This window comes from Hylobates moloch, unplaced genomic scaffold (assembly GCF_009828535.3).
Source record: "Hylobates moloch isolate HMO894 unplaced genomic scaffold, HMol_V3 SCAFFOLD_1, whole genome shotgun sequence".
NCBI classification, from domain to species: Eukaryota; Metazoa; Chordata; class Mammalia; order Primates; family Hylobatidae; genus Hylobates; species Hylobates moloch.
Window position 1 is genome coordinate 125,092,518 of NW_026652276.1, and position 20,739 is coordinate 125,113,256.

Sequence of the window (20,739 nt, forward strand, 5' to 3'; positions counted from 1 at the left end):
AAAAAAAAAAAAAATAGAGAGAGAGAGAAAGAAAGAAATGCAACAGGGCCAGTCGCAGTGGCTCATACCTGTAATCCCAACACTTTGGGAGGCAGAGGAGGGAGGATTGCTTAAGACCAGGAGTTCAAGACCAATCTGGGCAACATGTCGAAAACCCATCTCTTCAAAAAATACAAAAATTAGCCTGTTGTGGTGGTGCGCACCTAGAGTTCCAGATATTCGGGGAGCTTGAGCCAGGTCCAAGCTGTAGTGAGCCATGATCGTGCCACTGCACTCTAGCCTGGGTGACAGAGTGAGATCTTGTGAGAAAGAAAAGAAAGAAGGGAAGGAAGGAAGGAAGGAAGAATACAGGACCCAAAGGGCCTAAATGTCCCCACTGTGCCCGAGTTCTGTGTGACTCAGGACCAGCCTCCTCTACACTCCCACCACTGCAACCCTGCACCCTACTTGTTCCTGGGGGCCCCCAAGGGGAGCCTCACCAGAAGGCTGCTCATAAACCCACCGCCCCTCACCTTTCCTGTCTTTCTAGAAGCCTCAGAAGCCTTGCCGCTCTAAGGACACCTCCATCTGAGCCAAGGCGCTCGCTCCAGATGTCCCAGAGCTCCTGGTCCTGGGTGTCCCTGCCACACATCCCCCCATGGAGCCCTGCTCTGGCTCAAGCCCCCTGACTGTGCATGAGGAGGCCTCTTGCCCTCACTGGGACTGTCCAGAGCCTTCCCATCTTTCTGGAGGGACTTCCATCAGTTTCTGCCCCTTCTCCTCTTCTGCCAAGAACTCACATTCAGTCTGATAGCAGAAGCATCATCTGGCACCCTCCTGAATGGAACCCAGAGTGCCTCCTTTGTGGACCAGTCCCTGGGTTTTCCCCACTCTCTCCCTTCAGCCATGCTCATGGCAGAGAAGGTAAGAACTTCCAGCCCATTTCTCTGGAGAGGGGAACTTGTCATCTGGCTCTGCAGAGAAGATTCCACCTTATGCTCATAGTACATTATCTTTACTATGTGCTAGGATATCACATTTAAAAGGACAAAAAAGGCCAGGCGGTGGCTCAGGCTTGTAATCCCAGCACTTTGGGAGGCCGAGGCAGGTGGATCACCTGAACCCAGGAGTTCAAGACCAGCCTGACCAACATGGCAAAACCCCATCTCTATTAAAAATACAAAAATTAGCTGGGTGTCGTGGCATGTGCCTGTAATCCCAGCTACTTGGGAGGCTGAAACAGGAGAATCGCTTGAACCCAGGAGGCAGAGGGTGCAGTGAGCTGAGATCGTGCCACTGCACTCCAGCCTGGGCGACAAAGCAAGACTCTGTCTCAAAAAATAATAATAATAACTACAATAAAATAAAAGGACAAAAAAAGAAATGTAAAATTACATTAATAGTTGAGTATTTCCAGGTGAAGTGTTCTTCTTTTTTAGATTTTTTGTCCTTTGCAATTTTGGCAATTATGTTGCCCGCCACCTCGCCCAGCTAATTTTTTGTATTTTTTAGTAGAGATGGGGTTTCACTGTGTTAGCCAGGATGGTCTCGATCTCCTGACCTCGTGATCCGCCCGCCTCGGCCTCCCAAAGTGCTGGGATTACAGGCATGAGCCACCGCGCCCGGCCTATGCTTTTCTTTTTAACATTAAAAAAAAATGTATAAAAATAAAAGGCAAAGAAAGCATCATCCCATTAGTCTGACCTTCCCCTCCTCCATCCCTGCCCCAACACCCCTGAAGACCCTGGATGCAAACAGCGGCCTGAGGGAGCCTCTTGCCTTGCAGTGCAGGCCTCATCTGGGGCTCAGAGTCAGAATCTGCATTTTATTCCCTAGGACAACCTCTAGTCAGGGCAGGGGCCGGCTGTGCTGCCCAAGTGTTCTCACCCCAGGTTTGAGGCACCAGAAGGGCAAATGCAAATTAAAAATGAGAATAAGTTTATTCTCTTTGGTGAAAAAAAAACAAAAACAAAAACAAAAAACAAACAAACAAAAAAGACTTTCCCCTCTCCTTTTTCTTTAGAAAATCTATCATTGCAAGTTCCTTCCTGGACTTTTTTTATGTAGATCTGTTCAAAACCTAAATAAGCCTCTTTCAAGTTTCACATCCCAGGAATGTCTCCTTAAAGACCTAGGAGCCACCATTTGAAGTGTAATCACCAAGGGAGATACATCCTTATCTCCCAGTTTCCATGGGCAAAGGGGAGCCTAACTTTAGCCCGGTGCCTAGCTCAAGTTGCAAACACACTTCCAGTCTTAAAGGAATGAATTTATTTTTTTTCCTTTAGGCAAACCCAGGTGGCCACCACAGTCACCTGGGGATTTACAGAGAACTGTGTGTGACCGCTAGTGTTGTCAAGTCCTCTAATCTGAGCACCTGTGACATTTCCCTTGAGAACGTGGACGGGATGGGTTGCACCCAGTTATATACAAGTGTGAGACTTCTTTCTGCCTTTGCAATTTATTAGCAGATTGTCTGTGATGAGCATTGCAATCTGTTTAATGCCTATTCAATAATTAAACTTTTCTTTCTCTTCTTTTGTGGAAAAGTTTTCTGCATTGGCAGGAGATTTTTGTTTTTGATTATGTCCCCAACATGCCTGATGTTCCACCCCTCAAGAGCCTCAGCCTTGCCCAGGGAGGGCATGGGGGTGAGTGGCCTCTCCCACGGACAGTGCTGGCCAAGTTGGCCCAGGTGCGCAGCAAGGGCTGCTCCCAAAAGGCCCCCTCCCGGTTGGCATGGGTCGGGCCCCTGTTGTGTTGTATTTTCTCTCTTTTTCATAGAGATCAAGGGGGTTCTGCTATGTTGTCCAGACTGGTCTTGAACTGGCTTCAAGGGATCCTCTCGTCTCAGCCTCCCAAAGTGCTGGGATTACTGTGCCCAGATTTGTGTTGTATTTTCTGATCTTATCCTGCAACCTCTTGAGCCCCCAACCTGGGCCCCAGTTCTTGCTGTGCCCCAGCCTGCCAGCCCTCTCTCTCTGCACATTCTTTCTTTAGCTGAGTTAACACCACTGATAAGGTTAAAGACAGGCTCTTAAATTTCTGCCCCGGCATGAGAAATATGTGACCCACATGCTTCTCCAGCTTAGCTGTCCAGTGTAACTGTCAGGGACTGATGGGCACCTGCTGGCCCACAGCCCACCTCAGTCCTGACCCTCCCTGACAGGCTGAGAGAGGCCCCAGCCTGAACCTGGACTCCCCCATGTTCTGATTTTCCTGCACAAGAGTGCAGAGGCCTGGTTAAGCTGGAGAAACATAAGGAATAGGTAGGTCTGCACACACTCACCTCTTCCTTTGCAGTGAACCTTCTAGAATCTTCTAGATGGAAAAGCTGGGGGTGTGGACATGTAGGGATAGGACAGCTGGAGGAGGCCTTGGCCAAGGTCAAGGAGTAGGCCCAGTCTCCCTCTCTGTGTGCCTGTCTGGGACGCGGCTTCCTGTCTGTGAAGCAGGGCTGGACTGGATATTGACAGCACCTGATGGTCATTGAGCTCTGCCCCGGCACTCAGCTGCTGGGCACAGTGCACACGTGGCAGTCCATGCCCTCTCACGCTCTGTGGTGACTGAGTCTGTAGTTACACCCCTGGCCCCAGAATAAAGACTACACTTTCCGCCTCCCTCACTGGCAGGTATGACTAGGTGTGGTGGCAGTTTTCTCCTTAAGAGACAGATGTTTGTGCATCCCTCCAACCCGCTGGCTAACACCTAGCTGGCACACAGCCTCCTGGGGCTATGAAGATGAGGGCCACAGACACAGGATGGGGGAGCTCTGAGCCGGGTCTGGCTGTGTCTCTGACATATGGGGGCATCACACACCACCTCTACCTCCCATCGGATGCTACACAAAGAGACAAATTCCACCTGATGGAAGCTGCTGTTGTTTGAAATCTTTCATACTCACAACAGAACCTAACCCCAACCAATACAGTATGAGTATTGGCCCCACGTGGTTAAGCAAGCTGTCCAAGGTTACACACAGCTGGGAGGTGGTGGAGCTGGGTTTGAGCCTGTAATTGACCTTTGTACAGACAGACCTCAGAGCAGAGCACAAGGCAGCGAGGCTGTGGGTCTGGGGCTCCCTCTCTAGGACAATCAACTGGCTGCACACCGCCCAGAGAGCCCATGGGCAACCTGAGTCCTTGCACCTGGAAGTTTCTGTGTCCCACACATATCCAGGAGCTTAAAATGAAGATGTCTGAATTACACAACCTCTCGATAGCACCAACCCAACCCTCCCAGCCTCCTCTTCTGAGGTCAGCCCAGAGCAAGCCCCTTGCAAAGCTGATTTAACTCAGAACCACTGGGCATACCCATGGGGCAGTGACCCTGCAGCCCTCGATTAAATGTGCAGATGGACTTGGGGGTGGGCTTGTACCCCAGATGGCCTCATTCTCCCAGGGTTGCAGAGCCCCTGAAAGCCACAGCCCCGTGTGCACACCACTGGGGAGTCATCACAGGATACTTCAAGAGTTCAGTGCTAGGCAAGGTGGCTCATGCCTGTAATCCCAGCACTTCGGGAAGCTGAAGTGGGCAGATCACCTGAGGTCAGGAACTAGAGACTACCCTGGTCAACACAGGGAAACCCCATCTCTACTAAAAATACAAAAATTATCTGGGCGTGGTGGTGGGTGCCTGTAATCCCAGCTACTCATGGGCGTGGTGGTGGGTGCCTGTAATCCCAGCTACTCAGGAGGCTAAGACTGGAAAATTGCTTGAGCCTGGGAGGCAGAGGTTGCAGTGAGCTGAGATTGCACCGCTGCACTCCAGCTTGGGGGACAGAGTAAGACTTCGTCTCAAAAAAAAAAAAAAAAAAAGAGTTCAGTGTATCATTTAACATGGAGCTCCTCCCATCAAGAGGATGAGGCTGTTTCTCTACTCCCCAGATCTGGGCTGGCCTGTGGTTTGTTGACCTCAGCCTTATAGTTCTCACTTTCCTGGAACCTGAATGCCACCACGCAACATCCGTAAGACAAAGCCCAGGATAAAAGATCACTTGGAGAGACAGGCCTGGCCTGGCACCACTCTGCCTGAGGCTGGACCCCTGGGAAGGAGACTCTGATGGACCTCCAGACCCAGTCAAATGACCACTTCCAAGGTCAGGCAAGAAGGGACAAAGAGCCACTGGCTCAGCCCACAGCATCTGAGAAATAAGAAACCACTGCATTTTTTAAGCCGGTAAGATTTGACAGGTTTGTTTTGCAGCAATAGATGAGTGGTACCTCATCTTAGCCCATGTTCTGATGAAGACAAACAGTAGCATTGACTAAGTTTTAAGAAAAGTTAACCAAAAACTGGGATTCCTTTCTTCATTTTGACCCTTTGTTACAAGAAACAGAGGCCCACCCCACCAGACTCACTGTTCACTGGTCCCTGAGTGCCTGTGAGTCTCCGTGGGAGTTACCTTGAGACCAGCCCTTCTGAGTGGAGGGTGCTGGGTGCTGAGGTCAAGTCGAGCTCAGTCCAGGCTGAAAGGAGCTCAGCTCTGGCCAGGCTGTCAAGGCTGTGGCCTCCCCAATAACCTCCTACCCTGGAGTAACTCTGGCCCCTCCAGGCTTTGCTGCTATGGTTGTGTGAGGGGAGTTGCTGTCCCAGCATTCTGGCCCCCTTGCCCCCAGCCCCTCCCTGACCTCCATGGGCTTCAGGCCTCAGTCCAGAGTCACCTCCTCCAGGAAGCCATCCCCCAGTGCAAGTCTGGGTGACATTCCTCCTCGCCTGGCCCACCTGCTCACTCTCATGCCATGGCTTTCTGTGAGCAAACACAAAGATAGGAACACCTCTGTCCCTGGCACAGAGCAGATGCTCTGGAAATGTCTCATGAGTGAGTGAAGGCACATGACAAACCTCCAAACCTGTGGAGACTGAAGGCTGAGACCCTTTACAGATGCTGTGGGGCCAAGGAGTTTGCCAACTACAGCAGGTCATGCCCAGAGGTTTCTCTCTGGGTAGCAAGGTGTGTCTCCCACCAAAGGCCATTGGCACGGGGCCCACCCTGCTGACCCGACACAGTGCACAGCAGAGGCCAGATACAGTGAGAAGGAGCCTCTCCTTGGCCTGCTGTCTGCTGCCATGCCTGTGGGGGCGTGGACACAAGTGTGTGGCATAGAGGGTGGTGTGGCAGGTGGGAGGTTGGGGGTGTGTATGTAGCGAGTGTGTGTGTATGTGCATGTGGGGGGGTGTGTGCATGCATGTGTGTATGTGTGTGTGCATATGCATGCGTGTGCATGGAGAGAGAAGACCTCCTCTTTCTGGCCCCTCTCCTAGCTGCCCCCCTCCCTCCTGCTGCCAACACACTGTCCACTCTTCACTGTCATTTTCCTTGGGACTCGTTGATCTGTCTCCACCATCCCAGGTGTCTGGAGCAGCCTCTAACCTTCCATCTGCCAAGGTACTTCAGCCCCATCCCTCCCAGCTGTGGAATGTCCTCTAGGATATGCCACTGACACAAAGAGCCACACAGCTCCAAAATAGAATATTATCTAACCCGCTGCTCCCTTTGCTGTCAGCAACACCTCCACCATTCTTCTCCCAGGACCCCCCTTGAAGTCTCTGCTTCCTCCCTGAGGCCAAAGGAAAGACAGGAAAGGGGCCACCTTCCTGTCCTTGGGTCCCACAGGGATGTATCCCTATAATGAAACCTACTTTATGCTTGAGTTGTATCCAGTTAGTTTCTGTGGCTTGCAATCAAGACCCACACCCACCTCAACCCAGGCTCTAGAGAGTAGACCCTTGTTTTTGCCTGGCCTGGGTCCACCTGGCACCTGCCAGAGTCCCAGCCTCTGAGTCAGCCCACCTTGCCCTCATCTGTGCCACCCCCAGGCAGCTGTCCACAGACTCTAGCTTCTGCCCTGGCCTGGCCTCTGAGACCTGCAGCTGTCTGCTTCCATCCTATGTGGATTGTGCCTGAAAGTGAATAGGGATCAGTTACCAGCCCAGTATCTGTCCCCTTCTCAATAACACTGATTCCCATGGGGAACTGCTTTTCCCAGACTATGTATGGGTTTGGTGGGAGGGTAGTTCCTGTAACCAACCCTACAGGGTGCAGGAACCTAGACTCTCAGCAACACAACAGGCAGCAGGCTCTCAAACTAAGTCTGGCCAGCTGGGCCACCTCTCCCAGATTCTGTTTCATGAAAGCATCATCCAAGAGCAGTGGGAACACTGGGGATGGTCCATCCCAGGATTGGTATGCAGATCAGATAATCCCAGATAGAAGGTGATTGCTGTTCTTCCAGCTTCTTGGCCCTCCAGAGTAACCATACTTCCCATCTGCCCCAAAACCTGATCCTCCAAACTCCCACCATTTCTGTGCATCCCCAATATCTAATAGATCAACTGCCTTTCATTTACATTTGTCACAACCAAATGATACACCTGCCCTTCACCCACTACTGAACTGCAGCTGGGTTAGCCCAACTTCAGGGCCCACGCATCATTTCAAGCCTATCTTGAATAATGTACACCTTCCTGCAATGTGAGGATGGCCACCACCTTGGTCTTATACCCACGTGTGTCCTGAGCTACGTTTCTCATAATCAAAATAAACTCAACACATCACTCCAGCCTGGGCAACAGAGCAAGACACTAGCTCTAAAAAAAATAAAATAAAAACAAACAAATGAAAAACCCAGCAAACTTGGGGAAAGAGGAAGCACCTGATTTCCAGAGTTTCCACATCATGAGATGCAAATGTCCAGTTTTCAACAACAACAACAAAAAATCACAAGGCATACAAAGAAATAGGAGACTAAGACCCACTCAAAGGAAAAGAATAAATAAGCAGAAGCATACCAAAGGAAAACCAGATGGCTGACTTACTAGACAAATACTTTAAAACAACTGTCTTAAAGATGCTTGAAGAGCTAAAGGAAGATGTGAACAAAGTCAAGAAAATGATGTATGAAGAAATGGAAATTCCAATAAAGTGATAGAAAACTTTTTTGGGGTTTTTTTCTTGGTAGCAAAAAATTATGAAGCTGAAGAACACAATAAATTCCCTACACGGCTTCAAAGGCAGATGTAAGCAAACTTGGCCAGACACAGTGGCTCATGCCCATAATCCAGCACTTTGGAAGGCTGAGGCAGGAGGATTGCTTGAGCCCAGGAGTTTGAAACCAGCCTGGGCAACATAGAAAAACCCTATCTTTAAAAAAAATTATATAAAATTTATTAAAAAAAGAATCAGCAAACTTGAAGACTGGACATTGAAATTATCAAATTTGAGGAACGGAAAGGAAAAAGATGGAAGAAAAATAAACAGAGCCTAACAGACCTGTGGGATACCATCAAGCAGACTAATACTCATTGTGGAAATTCCAGAAAGAGAAGAGAGTGAAGGACCAGAGAGATTATTAGGAGAAATAATGGCTGAAAACTTCTCAAATTTGATGAATGACATGAATATGAACATTCAAAATGCTCGACAAACTCCAAGTAGGCAAAACTCAAAGACACTCATACTGAGATTCATTATAATCAAACTGCTGAAAGCCAAAGACAAGGAGACAATATTGAAAGCTGCAAGAGAGAAGTGACTCATCACATACAAGGGATCTTCAAAAAGATTATCAGATATCCTGGCTGGGCACGGTGGCTCACACCTACAATCTTAGCACTTTGGGAGGCTGAAGCAGGTGGATCACTTGAGGTCAGGAGTTTGAGACCCGTCTGGCCAACATGGCAAAAACCTATCTCCACTAAAAATACAAAGATTAGCCAGGCATGGTGGTGCACACCTGTAATCCCAGCTACTCGGGAGGCTGAAGCAGGAGAATCACTTGAACCTTGGAGGCGGAGGGTGCACTGAGCCAAGATCATGCCACCACTGCACTCCAGCCTGGGTGACAGAGTGTGACCTTGTCTTAAAAAAAAAAAAAAAAAGATCATCAGATATCTCATCAGAAACCTCAGGGGCCAAAAGGCAGTAGATTGATATATTCGAAGTGCTAAAAGAAAAAAATTAATCTGTCAGCTGAGAATCCTATATCTGACTTAACCGTTATTTTTAAATAAGTGGAAAATGAAGACTTCCCAGATAAACACAAGCTGAGGGAGTTCATTATCACTAGATCTGCCCTGCAAAGAAAGCCAAAGAAAGCCTTCCAGGATGAAATGAAAGGATACTAGACAGTGACTCAAAGCTGAATAAAGAGGCCAGGCGTGGTGGCTCACACCTGTAATCTCAGCACTTTGGGAGGGTGAGGTGGGTGGATCACCTGAGGAGTTGGAGACTAGCCTGGCCAACATGGTGGAACCCCGTCTCTATGAAAAATACAAAAATTAGCCAGGTGTGGTGGCACATGCCTGTAATCCCAGCTACTTGGGAGGCTGAGGCAAGAGAATCACTTGAACCCGGGAGGTGAAGGTTGCAGTGATCTGAGATTGTGCCACTGCACTACAGCCTGGGTGACAGAGTGAGACCCTGTCTCAAAAAAAAAAAAAAAAGCTGAATAAAGGAATAAAGATCTCATCTATGGCCATATCACCCTGAATGTGTCCAATCTCAGAAGCTAAGCAGAGGGGCCTGGTTAGTACATGGAGGGGAGAAATAACGATCTATGGTGGGAGAAATAACGATCTATGGTAAAAGAAAATTCAGGGGCAATTAAAGTAAAATTAATTATATAAAAGAGAATACAGTAAAAGCTAGTATTATTGTTAACTTTGGTTTGTAATTCCACCAAGTGGAATTTGTTCCTGAAATGCTAGAATGGTTCAACATAAAAATCAATAAATGTAATAGACCACATTAACAGAGAAAAAACCCACATGGTCATCTCAATTGATGTCAAAAAAGTATTTGACAAAATTCAACACTCTTTTGAAAGAAGAAAAAGCTCAACAAACTAAGAAGGAAACTACCTCAAATAATAAAATCCATACGCCAAATCCCAAAACTCACAGCTAGCAATATATTCAATGCTAAAGACTGACAGCTTCCCCTTTAGTATCAGGAATAAGACAAACATGCCCACTTTCACCGTTTCTACTCAACATAGTATGGGAAGTTCTAGCCAGAGTAATCAGGTAAGTAAAAGAAATAAAAAGCATCTGAATTAGAAAGGAAGAAATAAAATGATTTGTTTGCCCAATACACGTACAATGTTTCAGGTGAAAGCTCAGAACAGTACAACCTCACCAGCATGAGTCCTGCTGTCTTTGTGTGAATCCCAGCTATTACTTACCAGCTGCATGATCTCTCTTGCCCTCCCTGCCTCAATTTCCTCACGTGTAAAGTGGGAGACAAATAATAGTTCATGCTTCAAAGATTTTTTGTTTGTTTGCTTTGAGACAGCGTCTGGCTCTATAGCTCAGGCTGAAGTGAAGTGGTGCAATCTTAGGTCACTGCAACCTCAGCCTCCCGGGCTTAAGCGATCCTCCCATCTCAGCCTCCCAAAATGTTGGGATACAGGCGTGAGCCACTGTGTCCTACCCAAAGGATTATTTGAGGAGCAGGTGAATTAATGTGTCATAACCTCAAGCAGTTGCGAAGGCGTTTAATAATTAAAATATCACATTTTAAATTAAAATATAAGGCTGGGTGTGGTGGCTCATGCCTGTAATCCCAGCACTTTGGGAGGCTGAGGTGAGAGGATCACTTGAGCCCAGGAGTTCCAGACTAGCCTGGGCACCATTGGGAGACCCTGTCTCTACACACACACGCACACACACACACACACACACACACACACACACACAAACTTAAAGTAGCCAGGCGTGGTGGTGTGCGCCTGTGGTCCCAGCTACTCAGGAAGCTGAGGCGGGAGAATCACTGGAGCCTGGGAGTTCGAGGCTGCAGTGAGCCGAGATCACACCACTGTACTCCAGCCTGGGCCACAGAGCAAGACGCTGCCTCAAACAAACAAACAAACAAAAACAAAAATTAAGTAATAATCAACGAGTGTTAATATCCACTCGTTGTGGAGACAAGACCTGGACTTAGGAAACAGGCCCAGGGAAGGAGCAGAACAGTAGCGCTAGAGGACGCCTGGGAGAATCAGCGCGCGGCGGGAAGAGCCCGGGAAGCTTAGTGGGGAAGCGTCTCTTGATGGGGTGAGGAATTCTATAAATTAGTGGAGACAGAAAAAAAAAAAAAAAAAAGTATTCCCAAAGTGGGAGACAGCACTCAGAAAGACGTGGTGGTAAGAACGAGTATGAGTAACGGGGACAACGAGGACACTGGAGATTGGGGAGTGTTGGGTTGGAAGCTGGTGTGCAGCTGTGGTCAGGCTGGAGAGGACCCCGAAACCGCCAATGCGTTTCCCGGGCGCAGACGCTGGCAGGACGGGAGGAACCCCCAGACCCCGCGCCATCCCTTCAGGAAGAGTTACTTCTCCCCGGCCAAGTTTGTGGGCCTTGGGCCTTCTTTCTGTTGGGATCCTCCTCGCGTGTCGCCATCGCTACAAGTGGGCAGCTCTGCGGGGAAAGCTGGGACGCTAGGGGCTTCACCAAGCAGGCCGGCGGGCGACCACTGGGAGGTCTGGAGGGGTGACGACCCAGACTGGGAGGTTTGGGCAGGGCCTGACGGGGTGACGCGGTCAGCCCACTGGAGGCCGACACCTCCCGTCAGCCCAACCCCTGCACGCTAGGCCGCCAACCGAAGACCCGCGGCGCCGGCCCGCGAGCCCCCGCCCCGCGTTGCCCAGGAAACCGAGGGTGTGGCTTCGCGTTCTCTGGGCGTCCAGGGACTGGGCGCACAGTGGTCGACGGGATGCGGCGCCTGGTGACGGACGGGGCGAGGAGGGCAGCGATTGGTGAGTTGAGGCGATGGGCGGGGAAGGCGCGCGGGGATTGGCGAGTTGCGGCGATGGGCGGGGCAGGCGCGCGGGGATTGGCGGGATGCGGCGCGCCGCGCGGTGAGTGGGGTCCAGGGAAACGGGGTCAGCTGGGGATGGCGGTTCCAGGCCGCGAGGCCGGGCTCCTGGGGCGGTGGGTTGGTGTCTTGGCGGACGTCCCGCAGCTGCCGCGTGGATCCGAGCCGCGGCACCCGCCGTGACTGGGGCAGCCCCCAGGGCGCCCTCGGCCCCATCCCGACTAACGCGGCCTGGCTGCTGCCGCCATCAAGCACGTTCGAGCCAAAAGCTCCTAACGAGTAACTCGTTAGACACGTGTGCGGAGCCTGTGTCCCAGGACAGTGCTGTCCCGTGGAGATAGATTGCAAGCCGCTAGGGAATTTTTTAACTTTCTAGTAGGTGTACGAAAAAAGTAAAACGAAACAAATCAATTGGAGTAAATCCATAAATATATCCAAACTATTATTTCAATTGTATGTGAAAAAATTATTGGGATATTCTTTGTACTATCCTTAGAAATCCGTTGTGTGTCCAACCCAAACATCACAGTTGGACTCACCACATCTCCTGTACTTCGTAGCCCTAGGTGGCTAGTGGCATAAGACACAAAAATCTCAGCCCTCCTGGAGCTTATGGTCTAGTTGGAGCAGGCAGACAATACATTTAAAATATACAGTTTGTTAGAAGGTAAATGTTGTAAACAACAATAACAATTGAAGTATTGGGGAGAGTTGTAAATCAGATGGGCAGGTCGCAAGGTAACATTTGAGTAAAGATGTAAGAACTTGAAGGAGATGGGCAAGTGAGCCCTATAAGTATATGGGAGAGGGGCAAGCAGGAGTTCAGAGGCCCCCTGCTGTAGGGAGGGATCCAAGGTGGAAGAGTGGGAACCAGGAGGGGAGAGGACCAGTGGAGCAGATCTCATAGGCAGTTGTAAGGACTTGGGGCCTTATTCAATGAAATGAGGACACTTTGGAGAGTTTTGAGCAGAGCAGTGACTGATTTATGTTTTGGTTTTGGTTTAGTTCTTTTTATTATTATTTAGTAATAGGCTTATTATTTCACAGAAGGCTTATTTAATACGGCAGACCTCTTGTCTGGAAATGAGGCAGGTGCCGGAGAGCTGGATGGAGGCAGATCGGGAATTCCATTTGGGGCATGCTGAACTTGATTGAGACCCTGGTAGTTGTCCAGATGGAACAGGACACCTGAGTCTAGGATTCGGGGAGAACTCCAGATGGGACAAACACTCCTAGCTTTCCTTTTCTCTTTTTGGATGACCGCTACAGGGTGAGACGTCGGTATCCAGACATGATAAATTTCCAAGTGGACACAATGTCTGGTGTCAACTACAGCTGTTCCCCTTCTTTTCCCAGTATCTTTTGGGTGCAGTGAGACACCAGAAGAGCTGCTGCTTTGGGGGATGGACAGGGGCAGCAGGAATGCCTTTGTGTTTTCACAGTGAACCTCCTTGGCCTGGGCGAAGCTGTGTGGACCAAGCAAGCCAGGAGTGTGGCCATGTTTTCTGAGCAGGCTGCCCAGAGGGCCCACACTCTACTGTCCCCACCATCAGCCAACAATGCCACCTTTGCTCGGGTGCCAGTGGCAACCTACACCAACTCCTCACAACCCTTCCGGCTAGGAGAACGCAGCTTTAGCCGGCAGTATGCTCACATTTATGCCACCCGCCTCATCCAAATGAGACCCTTCCTGGAGAACCGGGCCCAGCAGCACTGGGGTAAGTGAGAGTTTGGGAAGGTTCTTCCCCCACAGCAGCCTAGAACTTAGAAATGTTCTGCAAAAGAATGGGAACATTTTATCTAATTGATCCCACTTCCTGTTACCTTGGGAAAATTAACCTCTTTTCCCTCAGTTTCTTCTTAAGATAGTAACAAGGATTAAATTAAGTAATTTGTGGGTTTGGAGTTAGTTTTAGTTCAGAGGCTGGTTGGAGGTAAGGACTTAATTTGGGCGGTGATGGTGATTATTTCACTGGCAGAGGAAAATGGTTTTCCTATCTTCAGTGCAGATTATTCAGGTATTAGCCTGTGCTGTAGCCAGAGAGCCCCTCAGTGTGGCAAGCCTGGTGCCAGGCACCAGGAGCCAAGACTGGTGAGGATGCACTCTCTGGTCTCAAGGGGACCCCCTCTGTTCACTCATGTCTGTTTGCCTCTTCACCCGGCCCCCATATTTGCTGGCCATGAATTTTCCTGTCCTTTGGGCTCTCTGTCTTTCCTAATAAAGTGGCGTGGCCAACACAACCCTTGTTGTTTGCCCCCATTTCTTCCTTGGTGATCTCTCCTGCAGTTGGATTACTCTTCGTGGTAAAGCAGGGACCCCCATCTCCCCCTTTGAGTTTATTTGAGTTTTAGGTGCTGCTGCATTCCCCCATTCCTACCACTTACATAAGAGTGGCTTTCCAGGTAGTTTTCAAATCCATCTCCTATTATATTTTTAAACTGAGGATTTTGTAGGTGAGAACAGGTCTTACTCGTTTTTAATGTCCTTGGCACCAGGCAAAATGGATCTCAGCCCTAGTTGCACATTGGAATCCCCTGGGGAGCTTTGAGAAGCCCATCTCATCCCATGCCAAGCCAAGATCAATTCTCATTATAGGTAGGCAGGAGAATCCTGGGCCTAGAAATCTAGCTAGAACATCAAATTCATTAGGGATATGTATTAGTCCATTTTCACATTGCTATAAAAAACTACCTGAGATAGGGTAATTTATAAAGAAAAGAGGTTTAATTGACCCACAGTTCCGCATGGCTGGGGAGGCCTCAGGAAACTTAACAATCATGGCAGAAGGTGAAGGGAAAGCAAGGCACGTTTACATGATAGCAGGAGAGAGCAAGGGGAGCTGCCAACCATTTTTAAACCATCAGATCGCATGATGGTTTGATCTCACTCACCATCACAAGAACAGCATGGGGGAAATCCACCCCCACGATCCAGTCACCTCCCACCAGGTCCCTCCGTCAACACCGTTTGGATTATAATTCCAGATGAGATGTGGGTGGGGACACAGAGCCAAATCATATCAGGATGTTTTCTGTTTTGTTTACCTGAGACAAAGTGCTGTTCACCTCTCCTCTCCCACATAATCAGGGGCTCCCTCCTGCGGCTCCGGTAGCTTTTCCTCACTTTCCTTTCAGCCCTCGGGACACCTTCCTTGGCTCCTTTTAGAGCTCAGTTACTATTTGGGTCCAACGTCAATACCACCTTCTAGATTCTTTCCGGCAGCACCTCCTTTGGTCGCACATTTCTCTTCCAGTTATTGGAGCTGTCGAAAAAGCGACAGCGATTTCACTGTGCCCACAGACTGGTCAGGAAACCAAACAGCTGCCACGATGAATGTGTTGATAGCAGCGGGGCAGCAGTAGTACTCACTCACAGGCCTGGTGGTTGGTGCTGGCCCCCACCCTGAATACCTACATGTGGCTTCTCCGTGTGGCCTGCGCGTCCTCAGTGAGGTTCAGCCTGTCTCTCCAAATTGGTCTTTCCACTCACCTGTTCCCCAAACCTGCCCAGACCTTCCTGCTGTAGGCTTTTCCCTTCACTTGGCACACTCTTTCCCTCGTCTTCCCATGGCCCCATCTAAGCCCCACTGTCAGCTGAAGTGTTATATGCTTTGAGGGGCTACCTGAAGCCACCTTGCAATGAGGACCTCCGTTTTCTACCTCAGCTCACCATTCGTTCACAGCACTTGTCACTGTGGCAAGTTACTTGTTTATGGCCTGTTGTCGTTCTCCTGCCTAGACCCAGTGGGCTGAGTGGGGGCAAGTGTTGGCCTTTATGTCCAGTTTTGATCTTGGTGCCAGCACATTGCCTGGGTGGAAGCATGTCCTACTATCGGTTACAGGGATGTCATTCTGCCCAGTGCTCAGGGGCATACACTTGGATCCCAGTTGTGTGCCCTTGGACACGTTGCTTAACCTCTCTGTGCATCATTGGGGTGATAATAACTACTCCTGGCACGTTTTCAGGGTTGGCTGAGTTACATGTACAGTGCTTAGGCCACCTGGGGGAGATTAAGAGTGGGATAAGTGAGGATGTGGAGTCTGTTGCATTTCTGTCTGCTGCTGGCATCCTTCTTGTCTTGTTTTGAGTTGCTCGCTTCTGTCTGCTCCCTAGGGCGTAGATTTGAGGAATGTTCCTGGTTCTTCCCAGGCAGCAGGGGCTCAGGCTGTGCTGGAGTCAGCTAGGCTAAGGGGCTGGTCTGGCATCCGCGTTGCCCCGTCACCTCCTCGGTGTTTTCTCCAGGCCTGGATCTGTGCTGTGTGGGGACCTGTATTCCTCCCTCCTGCCCTCACTGACTCTCCATACTTTTCTTCTCGAGAGTGCTGAGCCCCTCCCATGTGTTCTTGTTCATCCCTAGGATCCCGGGAAGGGGCTGGGGAAGACGGTGCCCAGGTGCCCTGGGTAAACAAAGCCACCTGACTCCACAGGAATGGAATGGGTGGGGGGATCTGAGGTCTGCATTTTGAGTATCTCTGGTCTCAGAGGATGAAGCATTTGGTGGGGGTGGAGGGTTGGGTGGAAGAATCTAAAGTCTTAAAGAAAATGGCAGTTATTTGTGGGGCAGGGCTGTGTTGAGACTTGGCATGCTTCTTTTTAAGAGTCAGTGTTGTAATTTAGGTATAAGTGAAGCAGTACTTTGTATTAGTTTCCTGTAGGTGCTGTAACAAAGCACCACAAACTGGTTGACTTAAAACAACAGACGTGGCTGGGCGCGGTGGCTCACGACTGTAATCCCAGCACTTTGGGAGGCTGAGGCGGGCGGATCACAAGGTCAAGAGATTGAGACCATCCTGGCTAACACAGTGAAACCCTGTCTCTACTAAAAATACAAAAAAAAAAAAAAATTAGCTGGGCGTGGTGGCGGGCGCCTGTAGTCCCAACTACTCGGGAGGCTGAGGCAGGAGAATGGCATGAACCCGGGAGGCGGAGCTTGCAGTGAGCTGAGATCGTGCCACTGCACTCCAGCCTGGACGACAGAGTGAGACTCCACCTCAAAATAAAAACAAAAACAGCAACAACAGAAAAACGCAGACATTTATTCTCTGGCAGTTCTGGAGGCCAGAAGTTGAAATCCAGATGTCAGCAGGATTGGCTCCTTCTGAAGGCCCGAGGGGAGGGTCCTTCCTGGCCTCCTTCCTGGCGTTCCTGGGCTTGTGGCCGCGTCACTCCACTCTGCCCGTCTTCACACTCCCTCTTGTCTGTGTGTCTGTCTCTCTGTTCTCATGAGGACACTTGGCATCCAGGGCCCAACCACACCCAGAGTCCCTGGTCTCCTGTGGCTGACTCACTTTTTACTGTCACCTTGAAGTCCAGGGGGTCCTTGCACTTGATATTCTCTCCTGGCAAGTGCCAGGGCCCTGTGAGTGGCCTCTCGTGGAGTGCTGGGCAGGGCCTCCATGGCCTCTGTCGGAGGTGGGGGCTACTTCATCTCTGAGTCTGTACCTCTCGTGTCCCAGGCAGTGGAGTGGGGGTGAAGAAGCTGTGTGAACTGCAGCCTGGGGAGAAGTGCTGTGTGGTGGGCACTCTGTTCAAGGCCATGCCGCTGCAGCCCTCCATCCTGCGGGAGATCAGCGAGGAGGTGAGGCAGGGTGCTACACAGCGGGGCCGCCAGACAGACCTGGCCTCCCACTAGAACACCTCCCTGGGGGCGGGGTTGTGGGGAAGCAGGTTCAGAGACAATGGACTCCAGAGGGGTGGGGGCTGCGGTGCCAGCTTACTAACACCAGAGCCTTGGTGGGCTCTGGCCCCAAGATTATACCTCCTGTCTCTGCATTCCAGCACAACCTGCTCCCCCAGCCTCCTCGGAGCAAATACATACACCCAGATGACGAGCTGGTCTTGGAAGATGAACTGCAGCGTATCAAACTAAAAGGCACCATTGACGTGTCAAAACTGGTTACAGGTAGGGAGCTCAATGAGGGGATGAGGGTGATGCAGGTGAAGAGCCCAGCGGTGCTGTGTTAGGGATGGTGTGAGTGGGGAGCCTGGGGGGAGTGGGGGTGTGTGGCCTGGGCACACGTGTGTTCTTGAGGAGGTAGGTGAGGCTACAGGCGGTCGGAGGCCGTCAGATTGGGTGAGACCTGGCTGGGAGATGGGTCTCCCCACCTCCATCCAAAGGCAGTGACTCCAGGAAGCAAGCATGCATCCTGGAGTCCTAGGTGAGTATTCACCAATGTGGTTGTGGAGGACTGGCTTGTTTTGCCTGTTGGGGTGACTGGAAGGAGTGGTAGCACCTGGGGCTTCCTGCTCAGGCCTGATGCCACTGCTCCCCAGGGACCGTCCTAGCTGTGTTTGGCTCCGTGAGAGACGACGGGAAGTTTCTGGTGGAGGACTATTGCTTTGCTGACCTTGCTCCCCAGAAGCCCGCACCCCCACTTGACACAGATAGGTGAGCAGCGGTTCTCGGGGGCTGGAACCAGCTCATGGTCAGTGGAATCTTTGAGTTGCACCTAGGAGGGGCTGCCTCCCTTCTTGGCACCCTGGAGGACCCCACCTTCTCCCGCAGGTTCGTGCTGCTGGTGTCCGGCCTGGGCCTGGGTGGAGGTGGAGGCGAGAGCCTGCTGGGCACCCAGCTGCTGGTGGATGTGGTGACGGGGCAGCTTGGGGACGAAGGGGAGCAGTGCAGCGCCGCCCACGTCTCCCGGGTTATCCTTGCTGGCAACCTTCTCAGCCACAGCACCCAGAGCAGGGATTCTATCAATAAGGTATGGAGCCCACCTGGCTGCATTCAGCCCCAGCCCAAGAGCCTGCAAGCCTGTAAGACCCTCCTTCCCCATGGCGAGTTGGGTACCCTGCGGGGTCTTGCAGGTCGGTTGGAAGCGCCCTGCAGTGACTCTGGGGCCTCCTGCAATAGGGCTCCTCGTGCCCAGGCCCTCGCTGAGGGTGGTGGGAGGCTAGAAGGGAGTAAGGGTCTATGGGACAACAACTGCATCTTCCAGCTGGTGGGGCTCTGCCCTCTTCTGAGCCTGGGACTCACCTGGGCCTGACGGCCTCCTGGGCTTCTGTTCCAGGCCAAATACCTCACCAAGAAAACCCAGGCAGCTAGCGTGGAGGCTGTTAAGATGCTGGATGAGATCCTCCTGCAGCTGAGCGTGAGCGAGCTTGGGGCTGGAGGGGTGATGGGGATTGCAGTCTTCAAAGCTGCCACTGGGCAACAGAAGGCAGGCAGGAAGGCAGGGGGAGTGGCCGGAGTTGGGGTAGGGGGCTCCTTCGGAGCCCTGTGAGCTCTCCCTGCCCTGTGCCTTCCAGGCCTCAGTGCCCGTGGATGTGATGCCAGGCGAGTTTGATCCCACCAACTACACGCTCCCCCAGCAGCCCCTCCACCCCTGCATGTTCCCGCTGGCCACTGCCTACTCCACGCTCCAGCTGGTCACCAACCCCTACCAGGCCACCATTGATGGAGTCAGGTAGCTGGCACAGCCACACTTCAGTCTGACCCAGCCTTTTGCCTCAGGAGGCACAAAGAAGGGAGGGGAGGGAGGGCCCAGGAAGGTGGCAGGGCTGCAGAGGCCCACCTAGCATCTGTTCCTTCTCTCTGGGGCATCCCCACAAGAGCGCCAGATGAGCTCTGGGCTGACCGCTATGGGTGGCACCCAAAGCCAAGGGTCAGCTGAGCTTTGCCTTGCAGATTTTTGGGGACATCAGGACAGAATGTGAGTGACATTTTCCGATACAGCAGCATGGAGGATCACTTGGAGATCCTGGAGTGGACCCTGCGGGTCCGTCACATCAGCCCCACAGCCCCTGACACTCTAGGTAACAGGCTCAGCCATACGGGGTGGGAGCAGAGGGCCAGGAGGCCTGGCAGGACCCTGAAGTGCACAGGGTGCCCCTGTGGGTTTGCACTTGCCAGCATTGCTGAGAGCTGTCTGAGGAGAAGTTCAGAAGCTTGGCACCTGCTCTGGAAGCTACTCTGGAATCTTAATTCTAAGGCCAATGGCTGCCCACCTCGACGGGCAGCAACAGCAGGGCCGAGGTCTTGTGACAATGTCTGGAGGTGTTCCTGTTGTCACACTGGGGGTCTCCTCCTGGCCTGCAGTGGGAGGAGGGGTTGCAGCCCCACATCCTGTGCAGAGTGCTAGTGCTGAGGTGGAACCCTCCTCAGAGCTGCCCCTTCTTCTCCAGGTTGTTACCCCTTCTACAAAACTGACCCGTTCATCTTCCCAGAGTGCCCGCATGTCTACTTTTGTGGCAACACCCCCAGCTTTGGCTCCAAAATCATCCGAGGTAATTTTTGTCTTCTGGGGGCCCAGGCCTGATTTGCTGATTTGCTCTCACCTGGGGACAAAGTTCACAGAGAAGAAAACCTGCATTGTGGAGTCCCCCTGGCCCTTGTGGGATAGACAGCTGAGGTCTTCTGCACAGCTGCCATTTCACTGTGGGAGCCAAGCTGCCTCGCCAGCTGGGCGTGGGCTGGAACGGCTCCCAGCCTGTGTGCTTCTCAAGGCTAATCTCTGGTCTCCTATTGTCACTGCCCCACTGTGTGCCAACGGGGACTCCTGTTTATTTCTGGCAGCTTCTCCATGAGGCAGGACTTACTTGGAACCTACAGTGGGTCCTATGTGACTTCTTTGCAGGTCCTGAGGACCAGACAGTGCTGTTGGTGACTGTCCCTGACTTCAGTGCCACGCAGACCGCCTGCCTTGTGAACCTGCGCAACCTGGCCTGCCAGCCCATCAGCTTCTCGGGCTTCGGGGCAGAGGACGATGACCTGGGAGGCCTGGGGCTGGGCCCCTGACTCAAAAAAGTGGTTTTGACCAGAGAGGTCCAGATGGAGGCTGTTCGTTGCCTGCAGTGTGGGCATTGTAAATAAAGCCTGAGCACTTGCTGATGCGAGCCTTGAGCCCTGGGCACTCTGGGTATGGGACTCCTGCAGGGGTGCCCACAGTGACCATAGCCCATGCACCCACCAGCCAGTCTCCCTTCTCCTCCCAGTCCCTGACACCTC

At 51.6% G+C, this 20,739-nt stretch overlaps 1 protein-coding gene across 6 annotated transcripts; it reads left to right on the forward strand.

Moving 5' to 3' along the window:
• The first annotated feature begins 11,587 nt into the window (after window positions 1–11,587).
• POLD2 (DNA polymerase delta 2, accessory subunit) lies at window positions 11,588–20,622 on the forward strand. 6 transcript variants are annotated; one of them, XM_058445303.1, is made up of 12 exons: window positions 12,008–12,166; window positions 12,839–13,061; window positions 13,234–13,509; window positions 17,249–17,370; window positions 17,571–17,694; window positions 18,066–18,180; window positions 18,298–18,496; window positions 18,803–18,883; window positions 19,041–19,198; window positions 19,420–19,547; window positions 19,917–20,018; window positions 20,369–20,622. In XM_058445303.1, exons 3-12 carry the CDS (start codon window positions 13,290–13,292, stop codon window positions 20,527–20,529), a joined length of 1,410 nt encoding a protein of 469 aa, XP_058301286.1. In that variant the 5' UTR covers window positions 12,008–12,166; window positions 12,839–13,061; window positions 13,234–13,289; the 3' UTR covers window positions 20,530–20,622. The 6 variants fall into 6 exon arrangements, with proteins under 6 accessions (XP_058301273.1, XP_032614100.1, XP_058301278.1 ...); XM_058445297.1 differs by lacking the exon at window positions 12,008–12,166 and adding an exon at window positions 12,215–12,458; XM_058445290.1 differs by lacking the exons at window positions 12,008–12,166; window positions 12,839–13,061 and adding an exon at window positions 11,588–11,732.
• Window positions 20,623–20,739: the final 117 nt, after the last annotated feature.